The 18,638-nt window shown below is 33.0% G+C and overlaps 1 protein-coding gene across 1 annotated transcript; it reads left to right on the top strand.

The window, feature by feature from the left end:
• Positions 1-716: 716 nt before the first annotated feature.
• Positions 717-18,128, top strand: LOC134249275 (C-type lectin lectoxin-Phi1-like; the record flags this gene model as incomplete). Its single annotated transcript, XM_062731644.1, has 5 exons — positions 717-777; positions 11,269-11,360; positions 12,048-12,144; positions 15,539-15,746; positions 17,918-18,128. Coding segments are annotated over exons 1-5 (657 nt in total), but the record flags the coding sequence as incomplete, so codon positions are not given.
• Positions 18,129-18,638: the final 510 nt, after the last annotated feature.

Genomic DNA, 18,638 nt, shown 5'->3' with positions numbered 1-18,638 from the left:
AATAACTACATATACAATATTTAGTGTATTTGTTTGTAACTTACTAAATCTGACCTGCTCCACGACCAGATTTGTGCATTTATTAAAATCCAGATAAGTTTTAAATAAATTGTGATATTTAAAAAGAATCACTCCAATAATTTGAATTTATTGTAAAAATAATTTTATCAAATTTAGATAACATATGACGTCAAATAAAAAATATATAAGAGATGTCCACGAACTTTTCGTACAACCCTCGTAGTAGCTTTAATAAAAACATCTATTGTAAATACTGCAATCTCAACCATTCATTCAAAATTCATCATTTTATCTAATCATTGTTATTAATAATTATATATATATATATATATATATATTTTAATATAAAAACGTGTATAACTGCAAATTTGGTAAAAAGTAAATTCATTTTGGAATTTCAAATAATATTGTGTAGTAAATCAATCACAAACGTTTAAGAAATATTTTGAGATTAAGGAATAAAAAAAATCTCTTTAAGACAGCATCCTGTGATAACACATTAAATTGGATATTACATAACGGTAGTTGGGATAGTTTAGTATGGAAACAAAACCTCATGATAACCTTAATAAATAAGATTGAAGTTTGAAGAGTGTTCTTATCTCAATTAGTTACTTAGTCTAACGCAGAGATAAATATTCTATCAAACATGTGATAATTTGACCTAAAGTACTTCAATCCTTAAACAGACGACCTTTGTGAGTACAATGTCATTTTACATTCATTCCCTCTTACTGTTTATTGCTGGTATACAGGGTAAGTAAAGGGGCATATAACATTCTGTATCATTTTTTATTTTTAATAGCAGTACTTAGTTGTTTTTTTTTTCTTTGACTTGCTGTACAATACAAGTTCTGTGTAAATAGATAATTGATTTCTGAAAAAGTGAATATTATGTTATACGACTATTATGTTTATTTAATTTTGAAAATTTTAACTCGTAGATGCACCTTGTTATTGGTTATTTACAGAATCACATTATCAATAATCAATTTAAAAAAAACATTTTATTGTATAAGTACAAGGAGGTAATTCGACGCTGATTTTAAACCAATGTTTAAGTGTTTGATAGTACCGAAGTTGATTTATAAGATCAAGTGTCTTAATAATAGCTAATTTATATCCATTGATACTTCCTGCTCCCCTTATTCACAAACCTATTTTTTTTCACAAAATAGAAGGAATTTTTTTTACAGAAACTTTCATGTCAAATAACATCTTTGCTCTTGCCTTTAATTCGACTTTTAGATATGACAACGCCATTTTTACAAAATATTACTTTGTTACCATCCCTACGTTGATTTGACATGGTCTCTTTGAACTCGAAATGAAAAACAAGAGTCGGACAGGTCTGTTTCATATTTGGATATTTGTTGGGGGGAAAATAATAAATTACGTTGATGGTAATTTTATGCTGTACGTGATGTCTTCAATGTTTCGTTTTCCAATATTTCTTTTGTGTGGTCAATATAACTAGCTCGTTGTGGTTCTCTTCTTAGGTGAGTTGAACATGCGCTAGGCATGATTATCTTTAAAACATGAAGTTTGAAGGATATCAATAATCTGGTTTCAAAGTCAACACTTAGCAACTTTAATGGTTACCAGAACTTTTTCAGGATACACAATCTGTCGTTTAATCGATTGTCGATTGACATTTTCATACAAATCAATAAACAATATTTATTCATACTGATTTTTTATGGATTTTTCTGTTTGCTTGATTTGTACTAGCAGAACACGGCAGGTGTGGCACGTCATTACGGGATAATAACACTTCCATGATCCCATATAGCATCAAAAGTTTAAGACCCCCGTGCATGTTCTGATCCTAAGAGCTTGATGCACTTTATGCATAAAGTGGCCCTCTCCTTACAATAATTAAAGTGTCATACTTCTTCCATTTATATATCAAAATAAAGAAGTAGAAACTTTGTACTTACATTTTGTAAGATACATTTTTTGAGAAGCTATATAATATAAATCAGGCTTTGAGAATATGTAATGTTCTTAAAATTTGACTCTCTTCAGCAAAAAATTAAAACAAGAGCACAGCCCACGATCCAAAAATTTACACATGTTTCTTTTTCATCTTTCGAAACAGATCTTTCATTTTGTGCTCTATATGATATTGTTAAATAGTGAAATAAAATACTTCATATTGAGGCCCTTTTCAAAAGAATTTAAAGAGTATTGGGAAAATGATGCAATTTATGACGTCATTATGGATTGATCAGACGGAAATTACAACATTGTCCATGGTTACCAACAGTCCAAGTGATAAAGACTGCATCTTCAACCATAACTCAGCAGTTTTAATTTTTAAGAAATTCTAAGGGCTAAAATGGCCAGAAGTGGCCATTGCTCTTTGTTTTAGTTAACTAGATTTTTTTCAGCTTTACTTCCGTTCATGATATTCATATTTCATAACAACAGATTTTTATATCTGTTGCATCGCGTGAATCAATAAAAGAAGTCAAATACAAAACAATTCTGTAAATCATATTGATGTTAAAATATTTTTATTTACGTTTATGCTCTATTATAACTTAAAGATATGTAACCAACGTAATAAAACAAACGTTTTGTTCTGGTTTCTAAATAGCATCCTAAATTATAACAAATAACAAGTAAAGCAAAGCCTTTACCAGTTCTGCACATTAATTGCAGCCATATTTATATACTGGGCAAAATAAGTTAGGGATCATATTTTTACACAAGAATAATATTTTCATACCAATGAAGAGGTAGGGGCTCCATTGGCGAAAATCGGCCCCAGCTCAAAAATAAATTTTATTTTTTTGATTATATGTTGTGGATGTCTATTTTTTAAAAATAACACCAATTTGTCCGAAAAACTTAATTCAAGGAGAAAATTAAGGCATTGATTGACCGCCGTTAATAGTTAACGTTAACGTTAAAAAGTAGCGTCATTACATTATACACACACAGTTACTCGGTACCCTCCTCAGAGAACACTGAGTTAACCATACTCACAAATATTGATAAGAACAACAAAACTTTTTTGATAGGTTACAACCGCTAAATTTCTTTTGTCAGGGTATGATGATGATAATCTGATGGATGTCATAGCAACCAACTTTCTTCATAAATATGTCTCTGACTACATTAATAACAGAAAGGAAATATCTCAAAAACTTGACAATTTTGGTCACTTTCAAAACGTTGATATGTTTTCAATTTGTTGCAATATAGAGGTCATCAGTAAATTGATATGAAGACTTCTGTTCAGTATATAATTCCTCTTAATAAAACAATTTTTATACGCCCGTCTTAAGACGGGACGTATTATGTTATAGGCTTCATGTCCGTCCGTCCGTCTGTCTAGCTGTCCATTCGTGTCCGGTTCATAACTTCAATACTATTAGGCCTAGGATTATCAAACTTTGTCAACTGATACATCTTGGGTAGACGGTGTGTCGCGCATAAAATGTAGGTCACTCTGACCTGTAATAAAGATGCTATGGCCAAATATGGAAAAATCCTGTCCGGCTCATAACTAGAAAACTATTAGAGCTAGAGCTATCAAACTTGGCAAAAGTATACATCTTAGGTAGAAGGTGTGTCGCGACCTATTTCAAGGTCACTGTGACCTTTAATTTTAGTGAAATTTTTTAAAAAACTAAGTTTTTAAATTTTAATTTTCATAATCCTAAAAATGTAAAAAATAGAGTTGTATCCTTATTAAAAAGTATTAAATCAAGTAAAAACTTATTTTTTTCATCATATACTTTACAGCAATCTTAAACAAATTTCAATGTTAATGAGAGGAATTCAGTTTGTCCCATGGGCATAATTATCAAGCACTGGTCACGAAGAATTTTGATAGCAGAAAGTTGCATGTCAAATTAGAGAGAAATTAATGAGTTTAGTGTGAGGAGGTAACTAGTTGGTTTTATCTATATCCCTTGGGTATTGGGCAAATGGACAGCCAGCCTAGCTGTTAGATTAAAAGTAGCTCTTGTTGGCTAGCCTAAGTTTTAAAATGAATTTGATGAAAAGTAATTAAAACTTATTTAATATTGCATAATAAACTAATAATCTGATATTATATAATATTAAAAACTAACTTTATGGGGTGGGTTTGAATCAGCATGCCTACCTGTCCAAATGAATTAAATATAAAACCTGTCTGGCATTAAATCTAAAAAGAAATCATGGAGAATTTTATATGTTTTAAAACTGTTTTAGGATAAAAAGTGTAGATCCATTAATATTTAGGGAGTAATGAGTAGACAAGCATCCAGTCAAAGATTAATTAATGAGTTCAATGTAGGAAGGCTATCTGATCAAGTGCTGCCTTATCTGTATCCTTTGGGGATTAGACAGAAGAACTGCTGGTCAGTTTATAGCATTTGTCATTTGATGGCCAGCCTTTATTTTCAAAATTAATTTGGCATAGATTAAGTGGTTAAGACTAATTTGATATTGTTTTTTATGATGGCCGGCATTTATCAAAGTCTAACACAAACAGTATAGAAATTTATCAGTTATGTAATATTTGTTATAATTATGCCTACAGCACAGGGGATGGATAAAGAAATATTTTTTTTTAAAAATGGAAAAATCATGGAAATCTTAGAATCAAGGTTGACATGATTTTCTTGCACTCTAAACTGTTAAAGATAATTGTGTAATTTTTTGACGGGCGTATCATGCTGTGGCGTGGCACTTTATTTCTAATGGTAGCTAAACGCAGTTTAGTATAAAATCCAGGGGGGGGGGGTCCCAAAGAGAAGAATGCTGGGTAGGGATTTTCCTGCTATTTATAGGAGTCTAGATGAAAACTGCATCTTTTTTGTTTTTATTCGCATAAAGTAGAGTCTTCTCTTAATATTTAAAGAAAAAAATGTGCATTCATTTTTAGAAAAAAAAAATTGTGAGACTTTTTAATAGGGGGAGATAACTCCCCAAACATCTTGTTTTCACATGTGCATAATTGCATGAGTCAATTAACAGGTAATGTAGCTCTTTCAAGAGGTGGAAAATGTACCCTAAAAGCACACTAAAAAAAACCTTAGGACTTGTTCTGTGAAATGCACATAACTTATTTTGTCAGATTTTTTCTGTTTTTGTTGAGCGGGGGGGGGGGGGGGGGGGGTTAAAAATGCTGAAAATGGATACATAAACAACCCAATATCCCCCATATTTCAGGTGTCAAATACATGTACTCCCTAGTAGTAATTGATGAATGTATTATAGTTGGATATTTATTAAATTCACAATTTTATCTTTCCATTGATATGCAGAAGTATATGTAACAAGCCTCCATTTTATTTCTTTACAGGGGCCAGTTTTGCTTGTCCCTCACCAAGTAACGTCCTGATAACGTCATACATAAAACTGTGTTTTGCACCCAATATCGTCCATGAAATATGACTTTTGAACGTCATTTAGGATTTTTAAGTACTAGTCTTGTTAATATCTTAATATGGATATTAAAAGATGCACAGGTCTAATTACTTCTTTACAATAGAGTTTTAGGGGATATTGGAAGGCAATTGTGTGTGTTTGTATTTAAGGACTAATTCTGTGTTAATTCTGTGCAAAACGGAGGTGACGTAATTTGCATCGGGATCGATGTCCAATGCTGCCTTAAGCTTGATCAATATAATTGCAAGGGGATGCTCAGCCTTAATTCTATCGTCCCTGTTATTCTTTTGATTTACATAATACACGTATTGTTGTGTGGACATTACTAAATCTTTTTCATTTTGATAATCCGAAAAAAATATATATTAAAATCAAGCACGTAAGACTGGGAATAGGTGATGTTTTTAAAATATTTTATTTCTGATTTTATACATGTTATCATTTAAAAAATATTTTACTGAACTACTAAAAAAATAACGTCTCTAATACAACCACAAATAGATCGGCCGCTCCTGCAGCCGAAAATAATGCTATAAAATGGACCCCTCGAAATCAAATTGCTTTTAATATATAGTGATTTTTTTTTCATTATTTTTTGAGTAAACATTTAACTATAACATTTTTTCATGTGATCAAGACAAACCCCTTCCTATTCAGACCTTATCATTAGATACGTCGTGGGATTAAATTAACTGCGGGACGTTGAGACTGTTCGGATGAGATCATGTAAATCGGTGTCCCCTGATGTTTTTTCACGAAAAAGATCCCTCACTGTTCAAAGCCTCTTTTATTTGGTTTAGTATATGAATTTGCTAACTCTGCAAATTCCGGGGGGGGGGGCGGTCCAAACTACCCCTATCCCTTTTAGATCTGCAAATGAGCAAGCTGTGTTTCCATGAGTGAAGGATTCTCGAGGGGGTCAATAAACAACAATTAATCCCCCCTTACGAGTTGAAACAACTTAGCTTCAGCATATGAAATTAATAGCTATCTGATTTACATAAAATTTTTCATCCTTGGAAAAGAATGTCTCTGATTTTTTTTAAATACAACATTCCATTTATTCATATCATGTAATGTACAAGTGAGTTGAAATTTCACTGTTATCTTTTATTTTAATATTTCCAAATGGTTAATGTAAACAACATTCAATCAACAATCACTTATACCACATTCAATGATTGACTTTTCATAGTCATTTCACATAGAGGTTTATCTGTTTTCCAGGAGGGTTCCACGGCATCCAATTTATTTCCGCTCAAATTACTTTTTTAATTTCTTTTTTATAAACAGAAAAGCACATGCTGATTTACTGTCATTTTGTTTTAATTGTGATCAATTGTTGCGCTGTTTACTTAAGTTTTTTTATGAAAGACTAACTACACGCAGAATTGTAATGTGGTGTGTGGATCAAATATTTACAGGTACATTCATTTTATTTCGAATCATCTTTTTTATTTTAACTGTGAACGTTATATAATACTTATTAAGATGCAGAATTCAGTATATTTAATATATGAAAGCCAGTTGTCCCAGTTGACAAAAAAATCATATTCATATAATAGAACAAGATATCTTCGACAAATCGGCGCATTAGAAAGAAGAGGGGGGGGGGGTGGGGGGTGGTATTTACATGACTGACGCTGACCGATATTAACCCGGTTTTGACTTTGGAATAGTTTTCGCTTTGTTTTATAAAAATGTTACTTACATACCCTTTAAGTTGCATTTAAAGAAACCAATATTAATTTATTACACGTATAGAACATTGTATATAAATAAATTGTGTGTGCAGAATGAGCAATTAATTCAGCTGCAGTCTTGTACACGTGATTCGAAAATAGATAATACCAAACTGTAGGGAGTGGGGTACAATAGCAGTCATAACTTTGTATATTTTAGGTGTTATCAAACAGATACATGTAATGTTCTTGGAAGTTCATTCTATCGTAACCTAATTCATTATGTTTTATCCATCAACAATTCACAACTGATTAGGCAAAAACGTCACGACTTCGATGGGAAGTCCAATGCATCGTTTTCATACGAGTTGATTTTCGAAAAGGGTAGCAAATTATGAATGATATTGTTGAAGCTAGAGTTTAATAGCCATTCTCTGTAACCACTTAAACTTCGTTGCCACGCATGGTCACCGATTTTGATGAAACTTCACCCATGCTTAGTACTTGACACCAGAAAAAAATATCAAACAAAATTTCGTTGCTAAGTGTATCGGTTGCTATGGCAACAGCCGGAAAAGTTTGAAAAATCGAGATTTTCAGCCAATTTAAACCCTGACTGTGGCTTAATAAAAACAAGAAAAAGCAAACAAACCATTCTAACAAAAACATGACACCTTGATGTCACTTATACTGTGAAAAAACTGTTAAGAATATATCTCTAAGTAAGTGGTAACCAAGGGTACATTTGCAATACATTTAAAATGCTGAAATATGCTGAAAAACACTCCATATTCACTAATGGTAGGTGTAACATGCTAAAACTTAATCATTGACTTAAGAAAAACAATGAAAATGTTTGACCTTAAGTATAAAAGTATAAGCAATATTATTCTATAAATAACTTTTATGGTTGCCATGGTAACACAGTGTAACCATGCAAAACCAGTAACTAAGATCGGGTTAATGCTACTGTCTTGAAAAAATACATGAAAATTCAAGACTGGCAAACATGCATCCTAAGGACCTTGCAACACCAAAACCATAAGAAAAACTGGGTATAATTGCTGCTTTGTAGTGTAACCATGGAAACAAAGTACCAGTGCTTAAAAGTGAATTTTTTCCTGCTGCATTAAAAATTAAATTGCCATTTAATCAAGAAACAAATTAAAGAGCTCAACTGGAATAGTCTATCTGTTAGAACTGAAGTTAAATATCATATATTGATAAAATTTGATGAATAGAACAACACTGTTGCTATGGTTACCAAGAAGGGAAAATGTTCGTTTTTTTGAACTTTATATCATTATTAAATCCTGTGTGCCAATTTCTTGCATCCACTTAGAGATTGGATGATAGTCAAAATTAAAAGTCAAGTTAGCTGTTAATAAATATCAATCATAAAAGTTTTGGGAATCTACATTTAAGGGTACGTATCCAAGGAAACAAAATATTTTTCAGGTTTTTAAGCATATATTTTCTGTTTATTTCCATAGCAACGCTTTACTTAAAGAATCTAATCTAAATATTTTGAAATGGGAAAATTTGGAGCACACCAACATCTTATAAAATTGATCATTAGTTATGAGGAAATGTGTTTTTTTAAAAGATAGGATCATATTTAATCATACATAGTGTTACTTTGAAGGCTCTCTGGGGCATAAAAACCTTGGCAACCATTGCCAACCAAAATGTAATATCATATTTTTTTTCTTGGTATGTGTTTCAAGGCTCTTTTTTCTATTATTTGGTAACATTTCATCCTATAATTGCTTTTCATTTTTACAAGAATGACTTCATAAAATCAATGAATATTTTTTTCACTTTTGAATACTTTGTTACCATAGTAACGTATGTAATAGTTGCTTTACCAAACATGTTTATCATGCATTTGAGACATCTTACCTTCAACTTTTGGAAACAGTCATTAACAATTGTTTGCTTTGCCGCAAATGTTATCTATGGGGCTCTAAACATGTTAAAAAATGCCATTTTTCGAACTTTAAGACACGTTGCCATGGTAACTAAAAACATAGCAACCAATTTTTGCCTGATTTCAGTTCAGGGTATGAATGCCTTTTATCATCGAGAGTTTGGAAAAATTCTGAGACTATGCGTGCCACAGCTCCTATATAAAAGTTCAAGTCATTACAGAGAATTGCTCTTAATTAATACATTATGCCTTTTTATTGTTGCATGTAATATTCACAATCCATTCTGTTTAAAAATAAAGGTTGGATTGACACAGGTGTGCATGTGTAATGCGAGGTACAGCGGTATATAAGGTAAATGACTGCGTGAGTGTAGCAAAATTCGGACTGATTTGGAATTATTATACCCAAAATCACAGCATATTTCAACTACCATGTCCTAAATTGATAACAATTTCTTACATTTATTAGTAGATATATTAAAACATGTTTTTAAAATATGTACGGTGATATAAAAACACAATATCATATCTATTGGAAATCATATTGATGTAAATTATGATAATTGATTACTTGGAATGACAGGAAAGCTTTTCGTTCATCGATCGATTTTTCATGCTCCGCAGGCCTCCACCAATACGATACTTCAATTGTTGATAGATTTGTTAATAATGAACATTTACAAGAAATTTTGTTTTGGTGGGTGTGTGCGGAGGTATTTTTTTTAATCAATTTATGGCAAAAATTATGAGATTTTGATGATTTTTGCCAAATTACGTCAGGTTTACGTCACAAATATGACGTCATAAGTAGTCAATCTCCCGAACTTTTGCTATTTGTGGAATGCAATGATGGTAAACTGTGAAATATAAGTAAAGTCGATTTTATTAACTAGCTTTGAAAATTCGAAAAATTTGGGGCCGATTTTCGCACATGGAGCCCCTACCTCTTTATGTGACAACAAGGCTTAAGTAGTTTTAAAAACGTGTCCAAGGTGTATGGCAGTCCGTTAGGATCGTTATTTGGCCAACTTTGATGAGACGCACCACTTCCAACGTGCTTTTAAGCTTAATACTGGGCTTCGGAGAGCAATGGACAGACGGATTTCTACTCAAACAGTTTGAAACAGACTTCAGGAAGCAAATCTCAAGGCTTGCCGACCAACCGTACGTCCTGTATTAAAATTAGAGTGTCGCAGAAATCGACTACAATAGGCAACAGAACACAAAAATTTGGCAATAACGTCATTGGTGTCCTGTTCTCTTCTCAAACGAGTCGCTATTTTGTTTTGACTTCCATGATGACAGAAGACTTGTTTGGATTGAAAATGGGGACAGATATGCTGATTCTGTCATTTCTGAGCAATACAGAGTAAATGGAGATTTGATGATGATTTGGGCAGGCATAAGTATTGACTGCAAAACTGATCTGCACATTATTGAAGGCAACCTGACAGGTTTAAAATACCGAAATGATATTCTTCATCCTATTGTTAGACGTATTGCATGTACTCTGGGGGAGGATTTCAACATAATGGACGATAATGCTAGACCTCATAGAGTCCGAATCGTAAACGAATACATGGACAGTGAAACAAATTAGCGTATGGACCCGCCAAGTCGTTTTCTAGACCGGAAGTTAATTGATCATACCTGGAACATTCTTTAGCAACGCATTTCAGTTCGTCTTACACTACCCCAAAATCAACGGGAGCTTCATACAGGATTGCAGGAGGAATGGCAACAAATCCCTCGGGCTAGCCTTGGACGGCTGATGAGCAGAATTGGTCTGCGCTGCAGGTCCTCGCGGGGAGCTCAAACAAAATACTGGCAATCATTTTAGTGACGTTATTTGACTCTTCTGGAAAAAATCTCATTTTCAAGTCTACCCCCAACATGCCGAATTCTAAAGTGACCGTAATGAACAATTCGTATTCGTAATCAAACAAATTAATCACATTTAATGTTTAATTTTCACTTTTTAAATTTAAAATATGATACTAAAATTAAAACTGCATTCTGTTTTCTATGATACAATATTTATAAAAATTATTTAATTTGATGATCCTTAACTTTTTTTGTCCAGTATATATATAGTTGAATTTCGATTTTTCTGCTAATTTTCTATTTTTATTTTCCTCAAACAGAAAAAAACAGCAATGTTTTTTTTTTAATTCGAAGTATTGTGTCCTCCTTTCGTTAGTGTAACCAGGAATATACTTAACAATTGTATTTTCCATTTGTTAGGTGTGTTTACTTGTCAGAGAGGATGGGTGAGCTACAATTCCAGATGTTATCTATTTGTTTCAAATACGAAGTCCAACTGGAACGGTGCATTAGTAAGCAGTTAGTAATTATTAGTGATTATTGAAATATTTATAGTCTGTAAATGATCAACTAAGACCTCAGAGACTTACAATCTGACATAATTTGGTAATTATACATGGATTTTTGTGTGGATTTTTATTCAAGGACATTGTTATGAACACCTCACTAAAAAGCACGAAAGCTGAAAATTCCATCATAGGTGTTACGGTAGGATGGGATATTTTGAAGTGCAAATTTTTGAATAGCTAGTATATTCTGGGTAGTATATAACTGTAGTATAATGATACTCTTGAAGTACACATAAAAATATACGAAAATGATATTGTACATACGTGGAACGTATCAAAAAGTATAGGCTAGGATCTTCATGGTACGTGTTCTTTACTTCTGGATTCTTTGAAGTGTTGTCTCTGCAGTATATGAAAGATGACACATTAAACCAAACAATTCATAAGAAAAACATTCATTTTATGAAAGTATTAACAAAACAAATCCTATAAAAGAAATTAAGCAAGTTAGGAAAAAAAAATGTACAGATGGATCTTTTTGTACCAGCACCAACACTGCGACACGGGTCCTCGGTTAATACTAGCAGGATGTCTAATCCGAAGAACTGGTCTCCACGTCCCGCAGTGAACCCGCGACGTAAAACTCCAAAAAAATGTGGATTAAAAAATAATAACTTTAATTTTTTGTAGCAATACTGCTTCTCTAAGAATTCCACAATAACAGAGATTGAAGACGTTGCAGAGAATCACTTTTTAACTCAATTCATACGCCTCAATATCCACAATGGTAAGATACAGGATTCATTGCAGCCCGGAGGACGGGGCTGCTCTATACATATAAGCTTAAAGCAATATGACCTGCATTTTTTAAATTTTTATTTTGGTGTTAAAATGTGTTATTATGATAAATTTGTATGTAACTTATACCTTTATGATCAACTGGACTAAAATAAAGTAGAAGGAAGACTTTTATATACAATCCAAAATACAGTGTTACATCAGAAATCAGTATTGTACAGGACGACAATAATGTAATTTTGATTCAATCAAGCTTATAAATAGTTCTTCCGTTGCAAATATGAACAAAAAACTTTAATAATGGTATTTTTTCAGTTATTGAAATAGTTATTTACAATATTGCAACAAAAAATTCCGACATCAAAGTTGCAGCTAATAGAGATTGTTCTATCTGACGTATCCGTATCCGTATACGTATCCGTATCCGTATCGAGGTATGAGAGGAATCTCGATCCCGATGTCTAAACCATCTGGTTACATTTCCATCGTTTCAAGTTTGGTTTTTAACCTTATTCACTAAGAAATAATCTGTAGTGTGATTTTTTAAATAAAATAATATAAGTTGCTGTACACGTCTTATTGGGTGGAGGGGGTATAAAAGTTTAAAAATAAAATTAGAAATCAGGTATGATTTTTTTGAATTTAAATGTGTAGAAAATATTTCTAGATCGACCTCTCTCTCTCTCTCTCTCTCTCTCTCTCTCTCTCTCTCTCTCTCTCTCTCTCTCTCAATTTTAGGGTATTCATTCTTCATTCTTGAAATAACATTTACAAGAACACGACATATCCCCAATAATATATAATTATATATGCAGTTAAACCTTTTTATCTCAAACTTGTAAATTGTAAATACATGTAGTTGTACATTAACTGGGAAAGATTAAATCAAAGTACAAAACAAATGTATATTGGGGATTCACTGAAAATGTCCATCCTCATTTCCTTTTTTATCATCTTCTATGCCATTCATTATCACGTAATGATCATAGTTCTACAGGAAAATTTTGGATATCTGGCAATTCGGGGGCAGTTTGAATACACTCCCTAAATCGTAGGTCGATAACCGTATCATGGGCGTCGGAAGGAAATAGAAAGGGGAGCTAGTTGAAAGGGGATGCTAAACCAACAAAAAAAAGATAAACCCCAATTTTAATTGCCTATATGTAATGTCTATCTTTGCAAGAAAGAGGGGGAAGGCTAAGCCGCCCCTACCCCCCCCCCCCCTCCCGGTTCCGACGCCTATGCGTATTTAGGGTTTCAAGGAGCTTGAGAAATGACTATGTACAAGATCTGAAAGTGTTGCGTTTAAACGCTGTATATTTTAGACTTGATTGATTAAACACTTGTCGATAAAGGGGGAGGAAAATAAATGTTAGGTTATGATGTATCTTCCTCTCTTAAACTATTCTTTTTCCATATTAACTTCTTTTCATAAAAGTTGCATGATGGAGTTTTTAGTAAACAAAGCAAGCTCTGAAAAACTCCCACTTTATTTGCAAAGATGGACATATTATGTATTGAGGTGTAGGATAAGCCCCTTCCCCATTCTCAACAGGCATGTTGTATTGCAGTTAACTTAGGCGTCGGAACAGGGGGGCTAGGGGGCGTAGCTGCCTGCCCCCTCCCACTTTTTTATCCAAAGATAGACTTAATATAGACATTGAACATCGTGGCGTAGGTTTAGCCCCCTCCCCCCCCCCCACTTTCCACAAACATGTTTTAGTTTAGGTTAAATAAATGTGGGAAGTGGTGTTGTTTGGAAAAAATTTGCTAGTGAAACTAACACCCCACCCCCCCCCCCCCCCCCCTCACCGAAATAGGATTTTCGTGTTTAGACGGACATTTCTTTTTTTTTTGCCTGCCAGCTTTTTTGTAAGGAATAACAAAAATATTTCTTAACGAGGCTCGGGGGTGGCAGCCATTTTCAGACTATTTCTATCTCCTTTAAAAGAAGAGCTCCATATACAGATATTGAAAATGATCAAATTTTAAAAATATTTTTTTTAAATATTTATTTGCCAAATGATAGTTGACAGCTTAAGATATCACATCTAAAAAAATTAGTTAAATCTGGTGGTTAATTTGTGATTAATTTGTTGACCCGCCAGCCTCCTTAAATAGCCCCCCTCCCAATTACATTTTGCTGCCGACGCCAATGGTTAAAGTAGGGTAAGTGGGAGTGTTTGAAAAGAAAATTGTAATGAAAAAAGTTCGACCCCCCACACACACACTCACACACAATAGTATTTAAGGATTTTGGACAATGAACAAATATTTTTCCTTTTTTCTGCTTTTTCAGAGCTGAATTTTTTCTCTTTCAATTAGCCCCACTCCCTACTTTCAATTTCCTTCCGACGCCAATGTGAGGGGAGGTGAAAAGGAGGGAGTTGAACTGGCTATTCAAAGCATATACTCAGAACTTGTAACGATATTGAAGCGAATTAAGAAATCAATTTGAAACTCTCGCTAAAACGGCTAAAGAGTTTTATTGATCGCGTTGATGATAAAGTATTTTGTATTTCAGTGTGTGTGGGGAGGGGGGGGGGTATCTATTATGTTATCAGTTACGCGTAATGGCATAATGAAAAATACAAAATGAATCAATAAAATATCCTGATATTATAAGAGAGGAAAAGGAGAAAGGGGATTTTTCAACAAACATTTGGAAACAAAATGAAATTAATTTTAAATTTGGTTTCATTTTCTTTTCTTTTTTTAATCAATATTTTTTCTCCAAAATGATAGAGTTTTACAGCAGTTTAGTATTTTTATAGAAAAAAATTACCATTTGCTATTTTTCAATGCAAGACTGTGGCTTATTCAGAGATGGAATTGCATTAAATGGTTTAGACATCGGGATCGAGATGCCTTTCATATCTCGATACGGATACGGATACGTATACGGATACGGATACGTCAGATAGAACAATCTCTAATATTGCTTTAAGTGTTGGTATATGGGGATTGAGGTGGGAGAAGTTATTCAGAATTTTTGGTTTTCTAAACATTAAAAAGATTGTTAATCATAATGCTCTTTCCCTTAATGAATTTCCAGATACATAATATATTTTCTTCCATAAAGTGAATCTGTAAAAAAATATACGTATATGTTTTCCATATTGAAATATAAAGTTGCTTATTATTTACTAACGAAAAAAATACAGGTTCATCAATTTCATCATTTTTTGAACCAATGACTTCTCACAGAGTAACCGATATAAAATATTTTTCCTAAATATGTTGTTTGGCTGATTTCAAATAAACAGGATTGTTTCTTTTTTTAAAAAAACTTATCCTTTCTTGGAACAATAATATATAAAAATCACTAGCTGTTCTAAAAAGATTAAATACAGTGTGTGTCTCTTTAAATATTGTCCTTACAGGAGATTACTGGATCGGAGGTATAAAGTCAATGAATACTTGGATATGGGCGTCATTACAAACATCTATAAGTCACTATACTGGCTGGAGTGTAGGGGAGCCGAATAACAAACTTCACGACGAAAGCTGTATTGAGCTAAATCATATGAAACACTATCAATGGAATGATGAAAGATGCACTGAAAATAACTATTTCATCTGTGAGCAACCGTAAGTGTTACCTTTTGATTGATCCTTTTGAGCGGCCGCCTCTGGATCGGAATATAAAGGATTCAGCTGTCTATCTTGGCGTTGCGTCAAACCTTAGAGGTATAAACGTTGGTAGTGATTTTTCCCTCGCCAATTACCCGACACTGAAAGAGACAGTCACAAGTCTCAATGACATATAAAATTCTAAGGCCTTGCAGCCTTGTGTCAAAGTTGTACACAGCGATTCCTCCTCAATAGAAGCTATTTTGCTGGGATATATTATAAACTATAAATTTGAAGCTGTTCACCTTTAAATGTTGGCGTCTCTTTAGGCGAAATACGAAGAACAGCAATCCATTAATCAATCAACTGAACATCCCGAATTTTGAAATAACTTATAAAAAAGATTTCACATAGTCTTTTCAATCAGATTCTCATTTATTCTTAGCTCACCTAAGCCGAAGACTCAAGTGAGCTTTTCCGATAAAAATGTGTCCGTTGTCTGTCGTCGTCGCTGTCGTTGTCGTCGTTGTTGTCCTTATCTTTTCACATTTTCAACTTCTTCTCTATAACCACTGGACCAATTTTAACCAAACTTGCTACAAAGTATCTTTGGGTAAAGGGATTCAAGTCTGTTCAAATGAAGGACCACGTCGTTTTTAAAGGGGATGTGATTATGAATCAGGCCGAAATATTGGGCCAAAATGGCCGATCAAAGTTTTACATAGGAAGGTATAGGAAAAATCTTTAAAATCTTCTTCTCAAGAACCACTGGGCCAGGAAAGATGAAACTCATGTGGAATCATCCTCAGGTAGTGTAGACTCAAATTTGTTCAAATCATGACCCCCGGGGCTAGGGTGAGGCCAAAAGTTTTACATAGGGATATAATGGGAAACCTTTTAAAATCTTCTTTTCAAGTACTTCAAAGCCATGATTAGTGATATTTATATGGAATCATCCTCAAGTAGTGTAGATTCTAGTTTGTTCAAATCATGAACCCCTGGGGGTTAAAATTAAAGCCCCCCCCCCGTAAATTTTCAGCTCTGATCTTATATGTGCTTTTTCCTAGCCGATGTGCTCAAGTGAGCGCTGTGGCCCCTGGGCCTCTTGTTATGTTAACCTGGAAACTAATGTCAAAAATCTTAATTTTCTATAATTTATGGAATAACTTTGTTACTTTCTACGAAATATGGAATAATTGCACTAGATAGTATTTAATAAAATTTTAAAGGGAATTTGTTTTTAAGATACTGTGTTTTTATGAAAAAAAAAAAAAAAAACCAGTTCACATTGGATGTGTCTTATCAGTCAGATTCATATTTAAGGGTGCCGAGTGTGTTTTTATTGTGTGAAAACTACAAAAGCGAAGCTCTTCATTTGTTTTACCATACATAATATACAGCTACTCAAGTGTACATGTCAAGTTTGGAGGTCAATCTACCGTCCAGGTATTTTTTAATGGACCAACTCAAAATAACAGGTACATTTACTATAGGACAATATAGGAAATGTCAATTTTTGACCCTTTAAAGCAAATTATACAAATACTACTATCTAGAATTTTTGTTCAAACTATGATATTTGATGAGCAGTGAATTCTACCATCTTGTTACGAGAGGGGGGCATCTCAAAATACAAAAAATTAACAAATTTTCCTGTTTTTATAGAGTACTACAAAATTTGACGGGCACAAAGGATTAATATGAAAACATAATAAAAGTAATGGAGATAAATATAATTCTCAAATTTCTATGTTTTATTTTCAAGAGAGAACGTACTTTAATTACTTTTTCTTTATTAACATTTTATTACCCTTTTCTTAAAGAGCTTCAGTTTATAATAACGTAAAAAAAACATACTGTAATGTGCGTCGACCTACCTATCAATTGCAACATCGGTAAAAAAAAATTTGTTATTTAAAATTGTATTGTTATTACATTTTCATACATGTAATATCTTATTTTGTTTTATTTTAATAGTAGATCGAAAAAAAATTGTTTTAAAACAGCATAAACGCTTCATTTGTTTTTATAATGCGCGAAATGTTGCGCAATTGAAACCACAGTCGCACCCCTTAATTCTCCCATTCACAATGTTTGTTGATAAAATTAATGAGATGGACATGGTTCGTAAGAAGATCAAATAAAAATTGAAAGATGGTTGATATTATTTTGATAAATCTTTATTTCAGAGATGCTTCGCATATTAATATTAACAAGCCTAACATACCACATGTACCGACCACAACAAAAAACTGGCTCACTTTGCAAACTTCTACCACTAAGCCTCCTTATGTACCACCTATCAATTCAACACTAGCAATCACAACGGTCATTTCGTCTACCACACCACCAACTACCACAAACACCATAGCTCCACCTACCACAAAGCGACTACAATTTGTAACACTCCCACGAAACCAACAAAACTCTCTGCACATGTATACATCGTTATTTTTTAAATGTTATTCTAATTCTTACAATGCATGCTATTTCATGTAAACAGTTGTTTATAAATTAATCTTTGCAGCCTAAGCTGAAATAGTATTTAGTTTAATACGATATTTTAACCGTGGTGATACAGTTCATAGATTACTTTTTTTAATTGCAATTCCTTTTTTAATGGGACATTGACCTTAAACGGTTCTAGAGAACCGTAGCTGGTGTGGAAGAACTTGAAAATGAAAAAAAATACTATTCTCGTTAAGGATTTTCTATAAAACCTTTTTTAAACTGATTTTTCTCTGCAGATTTGATAATGCTTACATTGAGCCAGAAAAATGTTCAAGACATTCATATTGATATAGTTAAATGCTAAAAACCATCATTGATTATAAGTATGGTGTTACCTTGTACGAGGGTTGTCCCAAAAAGTCGTAGACAGAGAACATAGTTTATTTCTTTTTGCTAAAT

This window comes from Saccostrea cucullata, unplaced genomic scaffold (assembly GCF_032062105.1).
Source record: "Saccostrea cucullata isolate Sc308-1 unplaced genomic scaffold, CSIRO_AGI_Scuc_v1 ctg8776, whole genome shotgun sequence".
Lineage (NCBI taxonomy): Eukaryota > Metazoa > Mollusca > Bivalvia > Ostreida > Ostreidae > Saccostrea > Saccostrea cuccullata.
This window is presented reverse-complemented; position numbering and strand designations above follow the sequence as displayed.